The 8,071-nt window shown below is 36.3% G+C and overlaps 1 protein-coding gene across 2 annotated transcripts in view; it reads right to left on the reverse strand.

Moving 5' to 3' along the window:
* The window catches only part of LOC101745405 (plexin domain-containing protein 2), a 56,033-nt gene extending 48,308 nt beyond the window's left edge, over positions 1–7,725 (reverse strand). The window contains exon 1 of one of the 2 annotated variants that reach the window (XM_012696055.4): positions 7,469–7,725. In XM_012696055.4, coding sequence (XP_012551509.3) covers positions 7,469–7,553 — 85 coding nt within the window. In that variant the 5' untranslated portion in view covers positions 7,554–7,725. The remainder of the gene's footprint in view (positions 1–7,468) is intronic. The other variant, XM_012696056.4, reaches the window with a different exon arrangement.
* Positions 7,726–8,071: the final 346 nt, after the last annotated feature.

The following is an 8,071-nucleotide window of genomic DNA, read 5'->3' on the forward strand; positions in this document are numbered from 1 at the left end:
TTCTAGATAATTAATTAGGTAACGTATAATTAATATGACAGAGGTCTGTGGTGTGTGCGCATTCCTTAATCTACGGTAGGCAGCGGCTTGGCTCTGCTCCTGGCATTGCTGAAGTCCATGGGCGACGGTAACCATTCACCATCAGGTGGGCCGTATGCTCTCGTCTGCCTACAAGGGCAATAAAAAACCTAAACAAAAATCAATTATTTTAAAGTTCAAGACACGTTTATTAGATTTGACGTCACTAGTTTAGTTAGAATTTTCTAAGAGACTACTTCAGTCCACGTGGACGTAGTCACGGGCACAACTATTTTGTTTTTTAGTTCTAACAAGATAATAACTGACTGGTCTTTATTTATAAGTTTTATACCTAAGATTATCCTGTTAAAATAGAAGCGAACTTATAAGCACGCTTACGTTTTAAATTTTAGTTTTTAAACTATTTTTACGTATTACATTAAACTCAAAACTATATTTATGTTGAAAGAATAAATGTTTTTTTTAATAAATTTGTTAATCAGTACAGTCATTTATACAACGATTCGCCTGAATTGTGTTATCATTACGATTTTTATTGTAAATACAGTTCTTCTTCACGATAACCGATTATAAAGTAAAATTGTCGATCGAGACCTAATGGATTCGTAACGAGGCGGCAAACGACGCGGTTGCATTTCGAATTGTTCATTCGAGAACTTTCCACAGGAATAATATTGTAATGGTTTAGGTATATTATTTTTGAAACCGGTCGAAATTAATAACAAGTTTAATATTTGCAACATTTTCCTTGAACGTTGAATAAAAATTTGAACGTCGTTGCGACTTTAAAACGACGATTGACTGACTGGTATAAAATAAAATGTCTGGAATACCTTCGTCATTGAAGAAACTTTAGAATAGGCTAACATTTTATTACAATTATTTTTATTTTAAAATAATTGAAAACTGTAGTCTTGCCGTATTGTCCGGGCTTTTACTTAATTTTAAAGGTTTTCAAGTTATTAGAAAATTTACGCTATTGTGTCTGCACACCCTCGCCACTGATTTACACCAGGTAGGTAGTAATCTGGGCTGCCCAACTACATCGGATCCAAGCCAGCAATGGTATGTGGTATGCCTATTTCTGCCGTGAATCAGCAATGCGTTTCGGTTTCAAGGGTTGAGCAGCCGTTTCTATACTAATATACACAGTCAGGTCATAAATTCTGTCCCATGTTTAATGTAAAATAATTGAAACAAGTTTGTTCATTATGTAACCATTCATATACCAAAATGAACTTAACAAAACATAGATTCTTATGACACTAAAGTTTATTCAAAATGACCTCTGTGATTTTGAATACAGGCCTTCAATCTGCGCGGCCAGTCGTCTATCGCAGCACGAACGAGGTCCATGTCAATATCGGCGGCTGCCTTAATCAAGGATGTCTTGAGTGACTCCAAATTGGGATGAGGCTTTGAGCACGCCTTTTCCTCCAAGTGTTGCCATATCTTGTAATCTAACAGATTCAAATCTGGACTGGAGGAGGGCCAGTCTTCGTGCCGGATGAAGTCGATTTCACGCGCCGCCAGCCAGTCTTGTGTGCTCTTCGCTCTATGAGCTGGCGCCGAATCTTGTTGGAATACCCAGTGCCTGTTATTGAACATGGTATGAGAAACAGGTTCCACAAGATTCGTCAGGACTGTATTTTGATACACAACAGCATTCGTTTTTACACCTTTCTCACAAAAATGTACCTCTGTTAAACCCCAATAAGAAACTCCCAACCATACCATGAGCGAGGATGGAAAATGACCTCGTTGGACACGCGGAATACTGTTGCTCGCTTCTTCACTACTGTGTGCGTACACCTTATCATTTTGTTTGTTGTAGCTCTCTTCTACGGTAAAAATTTTTTCATCCGAAAAAAGAATTTCCCGATATTTTTTTCCGCGTACCGCTTCAACAAAGCGCGGCATCTCTTCAGTCTCAGGTCCATTAGACGAGCATTCAAACGATGTCCTGTTTTTCTTCGATATGCCCGAAGCCCTAAGTCTTCATTTAACACCCTTTTCACCGTGGTTCTGCTTACCCCCATCTGAAGGGCCAACAGTTTCTGCTTACGTTTGAGATTTCTTTGAATTTGCGCCTTCACAGCTTTTATCACTTCTGGAGTCCTAACAGACCGAGGGCGACCACTTCTTGACCTGTCATCTACACTAGAATCTTCATTGTATCGTTTGATGGTACGATAAACGAATCTTTTGGTTATATTCAAAATTTTCAGTATGTTAAAAATTTGAATTGGCGCGTAACCGCAACGATGCAACGCAATAACTACAACACGGTCTTCTTTAAGCGTCCACTCCGTATTTAAAAATGAGTAAAATTCTAAAAGTATACAATTTTATTTTCATGAACAATTCGAAATTCGAATTCAATAAACTTTTTTGTGGCCAGCATTCTAAAAGAAAAGTTTTTACTGTGTGACATTACTTATGACCTGACTAGGTATAAATCTACAGTGTTTTTTGCGGATGTTCCGTTATAACTACTGAACTGTGCATCCGATTTACTTGAAACTTGATATCCATGTAGAAAATACATTTACTTAATGGATAGGCTAATATTTATACGAGTGTTGGACTCCCTACACCAGTTGCGGGGGCGTTAATGATAAGAATCTTTGTGGGGGTGAGAAATAATAATGTTAATTTTTAAATGCCCAGCGAAGCGGACGGGTACAGTTAGTTCTACTATAAAATTGAGAAGTAGACGTTCTAAAGGTGGGTGGCAAGTGTTGATGTCTATGGGCTTCGGTAACCGCTCACCGGAGCCCATAGACATCCAGAAAACAATTGCCACCGGTGGGCCGTGAGCTCGTCCATTAATCTAACGAATAAAAAGTTCTTTGCAGCAATACTTATAACAGATCTTGTTAAGATTGCATTATTACACAAATTAAATTGTTTTTACGGGCACGTTTCAACAGGTCTCGTGCTCATGTACCGCTGCGGCGCTACTACTGCATTTACATAACTTCTTTGCGCTATTGGTCCGCCGTTTCGAAATAACGAGATGTAGTTTTAGCCGCGCTAGTCGACACCGCTGTTTCAACTGTATCTTTCGCAAAGCAATCGCCGTTTCCCGTTCGACATACGGTTGCATTTATTCCCCTACCAATTCGATTTCGACCTTATATATGAGTCGTCTATTATCAAAGGTGGCAATCTGTGCATTTGGACAAAAAAATGTTATTGATATGCCAATACAGATTGATTTGAATATAATCGTCTCCTTCAAAGAATACGGTTCAAAACCTGCATTAAATAAAGGTTAATACTTAAAGAGTTTTGTGACTGCCAATGGAATACAAAGTCAATAATTCGTTTTTCTGATTTACCAATAATTGTCCAAAAGTCACATTGCCGGCTTTTATAATAGTCGACTCATATATCACGGTGAGTAACTAATGATTCATTCAAAATCCAAGTGACTAGCACCCGGTTAAACAATTCATGACTGATTTTTAAGTAAAAGAACTAAAATATGACAATAAACAAGACTCTGACCCCTTTGAAGAAATTTGAAAACGGCATCGTCGATATTTAAACTTAAAAAATTTGCACATTAAAAATTAAATAGACCACAAAGAATAGGTTTCTATAATTATAAATTATTATAGGTATTCCATTTCACGTAGTGTGAAGTGTATAAATAAACGAGGTTAGTCTATAGGACATTACACTACCAAATAAAGATAAATTAATTATTATTCAGAGGACGGCTCCGCTTCGTTCATAGATTGATTAAAGTTATCGTCTTATACCAAGAATTTTATGTTGTTGTGTAAAAATATGTAGGTAGGTATGCATTAAATGTTTCCCTTTTTATGCGCGGAATATTATACGATAATTTTGCACCGACATATTATTTATTATACTATGTGGTACATAATTTACCAATTATGTGGTATTTAATTAAAGTACCTAAAATATACACTTTTGAAATTAAAAAGGACGAAATGGAGTGTATAGAAATCATTGGGCAAGGTTTTACATTTGCTTTTGTGCTCGTTCGTGCAATCATTCACTTTGCGTTTGTGTAGGTACACACCTAGTGTGTGTGCTATGATAAGTATGTTTTCGAATGAAAATCTCAAATGATCGCGCAGCATTTTAAGATTGAACAAGAAACAGAGTATGTGTCAAATACATGGTAGTGTGTGTAATGTTTTTTTGTTGATTTAATGTACTATTAAGGCATAATTAAAAAAAAATATATCATTCTGCACTCCTCCGTCCGCGCAATTTTCGAAAAAAGGGGTACAAAGTTTTTGCTTCACGTATTTAATATATAGATTACAGAATTCATTTCTTGAACGATGCGAACTGTGTTGTTGCAATACAAGCGACGCTGTCATTCGAGATCTTCACCTCGTCCGATTATCGATATTCGCAAAAATCGGATGCTATTGTAGAAATAATAAGACGGCTTGAGATGTCTTTCCGAGTGACAAATATACTTTGAAACATGTATAGTAAGCGAGTTAATTGCAGGACATTCTGAGCTCGGTTCATTAAAAAATTTCATCGTGTGTAAATCGGCCTCAAAGTTATTGGCTCAAGTGGTAGTTACATGCCCGCAGCTTTCCGAGCGTATTGTTAAGTATATTATTTAACTAGAAAGCACTTGTAGAGACACTAACCGCGTCAGTTGTCACATTAAAACCCATGTTGATATATTGTCATGATTGTTTTTAATTAAGCTGCAGGATGCAACAGTTTACAATATTACATACTCACACTACGAGTTCATTCGACTCATTGTCTTGTTATTCTATTGGATGATTTTGTTTGTAAATAAATGAAGGAATGATTTGAATACCACGGTCGTTTTTTTTTTTTCTTGTAACAAAAAAAGGTGAATGCCTTCTTCATTATTTTAGCATGTAATTTAAGTTTGTGTATTTGAACAATCGATTTTGCACAAGCTTTCATTTTTCGCAATGAGAGTTTCAGCGATTTATTTGGTTTTTACTTTGCAATTTTCTTTGAATTCGAATAAGCAGAGGAGAATAGGCTTATCTTTCTTATATGCCACGTGCATATTTTTTATATATATATTGCACTTTTTTGTAGCTGTATGTGGGCAATCAACAGTCCCACCTTATGTTAAGTGGTTATCTGAGCTTACAGACATCACAACATGAACGTCGCCAACTATCTGAGCCTAAGCTGGAGAAAAATAAACATAATAATGATAGTGATAGGTAACATAAATTCTGATTGATTCCCAGTATTTTTTTTCTCATTAACTTTTCAATGATAACCAATTAACCGCTACTCGTAGTTTTGAAAGTAGATGCACAAAGTCGAGTCTTCCTGTAGACGGTTCTAGAAAATCATTTTCGAAGTAGGTAAGCCATTAGGGAATTAATGTTCTAGTCGTTTTAGTTTTAAAAATATCTGTTTTAATTATTGTAAACGCGGCGATTGCGACAGACTAAGCATACAAAGAACGTAACGTATTTTCGTATATTAAACAAAATTTCAAGGTAAACTTGAGACTCATAGCCGACATAGTATTTACGAATCTAAATCGTAATTTACTTTTACCAAAATATTTATACGACATTAAGGGCACGCGATGGATTTTTCCCGCGTTCATATGAAATAACTATTTAATATGTTGTTGATACCAATCAAAGTACTAATTATTTATAATTCCCATCCTTCCTGTTAGAACGAAAATTTTAAACACCGAAACAAAAATTTAATATGCGATTTGAATTATTATTGATTCCATCTATAAGATCAACATGACAATATGTACGCAGTAGCGAGATGATAATAATAATAATCATTTATTTTAGACCAATCTTAGCCCATATATAAAAATACATTTTGGAAATACATATATTTATCCCGCCGCATGTAGGCGATTCCATGTTAAGAAGAATGGACAATCCACCTCTATTATGTTCGCAATGAGTTGCAGGTAACCGTTGGAGCCGCTACGCACCCGCCGCATCAGGGATGCTGTTCGCTTCCTACGTATTTCGGCAAAGCTGTGAACACCGGCGTCTGCAAACATCCCCGACGACTACAGAACCGCGGCAGCCCCATCAGTGCCCTGAACCCACTGTTATATTGGACGTGCAAGCCACTGCAAGCCAGTTGCGTATACTTAACCCATAGGCTGCAGGTGTAAATAGCCTGACAGTAAACCTTAAATAATGTGATTTTCACCTGTACGGTATATTTCGCAAACCTACGCGCCAACATATTCGCTCTGTCCGATAAAAAAAATTCTAGATTATTCTAGATTCACCGAACTAGTAGGTGAGCTCACGGGGCTCAAACCTGATGTTGTTGCTAACACGCACCCTAGCAAGAGCAGTGCTTCGCAGAATCTGCCAGCGGATCGGAAACGCGACCCACTGAGAAAATCCGGCGAGAAACTCAGTGGGGTAGAAAGTAAAGAAAACTCTTGTCTTAAAGGAAGGTATGCTATTAATAAAAATAATGGCGGGTAATTCCGATCCGTCGGCATCCCTGCGATCCGGAACCATTAAGACGTCTTCAAGTTTTCAAAGTAACTTTCACTATACTTAAAAAGCTGAAGCATATAGTATATTTATAATGAAGCTATAGATATTTATTTTCGGCTATCACAAAGTGCAGTCTTTTATAAAGGATTAAGATTTTTTTATCTTTTTTACGCTTTAGGGTTTATATTAAGATATTCTCTAAGCCAAACTTCCGAAAAGCAAGTAAATAAGCCTATGATAGTTGTCCTATTATATTTCAGAAAAGAGTGCATATTCCAAGTTGATAGCCCTTGGGAGATGAAGAGGTTTGTGTAGGTTATGTAGGTACATTACAGAAATGACTGTCGAGATTTCAATTAATGAGTTTCCAAAGCATACCCACTAGGTTTTTTTAATTGGTTGTTTGAAGGGCGTTTGCTCGGCGGAAGCGGTCTTTCGTCGTCGCATCGAAAACATTCCCCACCTCACCTTTATTCGGCATTAAAGCATTTTTTTTTTAAACTTAATAAAATAGCGCGGGAACACAAAGGCAATAATCGCTATTTTGACTTTCAATGCATTACCGTCAGATCCAGCTGACCAAAGAAATGTGCTCGCCATTGTCTTAATAAAACTACCGTTAATTCTCTGAAGCATCAAGTAGAAATATCAAATAGGTATGCCACAGAAACACGGAACATCGTTTCGGCTGAATCTTAGCAAACAATAGTCTTGTAACTTTTCGACGTGTTTTTCTCTCCCTACGTCACGAAAATAAAGGACTGACCTAGAATTTTTTTTAATCCACTGGTCGTATCGAATCCGTGAAACTTTCGAGAAACGGGTGATCATTACCATTTAATTATTTTTCTACCGTTAAGTAAAATATATTACGAGCATTAAAGATATTGTGTGATTTATGAACTGTTTTAGTAATTAAGTTGGAATAAACTAACCTTGAGAGCCTCGGTTGACCAAGAATACTAATAGAATAATAGTCACTGCTGCTTTAAATCTCACATTCACAATAGCTTTATCCATTTTGAGTACAAAATTATAATTTTGTCTGATTTACGAGAGCCACTAGCTACCACTATCACACGTCATTTACATAAAAGACGAATGACAAATGAGCACATTAACAGTTCGCACAGTCACAAGGTAACTCTCTGCTAAAGCCGAAGTGCATATTCTGTGGTTCTAGCTATTGCTCTGACCAGGGGCTTGCAACTCTCATACAAAGGTGAAAACATTCAACTAGCGCCATCTTAATACTGTGGGCCCGTCAATTTTAAAATGTTTTGGCATTATTGTTTCAATACACTCACTAGATGGCAAAAATGAGTTGCAATTAATAAGAAATAATAGGTAGTTTACATACTATTAATAAATTTCATATTTTTTTAAAAATAGACTCCATATTTTTTTATTTTTAAATAGTATTAATTGTATGACACTTTGTACGTGTATTCCATAGAGTTAATATTTTAACTTAATAACTCCATGGTGTATTCTTAGGAACAAGGAACCGAATGAAAAAAACACACGCTTTAGTGTGA

Source organism: Bombyx mori, chromosome 1, assembly GCF_030269925.1.
Source record: "Bombyx mori chromosome 1, ASM3026992v2".
Classification (NCBI taxonomy): domain Eukaryota; kingdom Metazoa; phylum Arthropoda; class Insecta; order Lepidoptera; family Bombycidae; genus Bombyx; species Bombyx mori.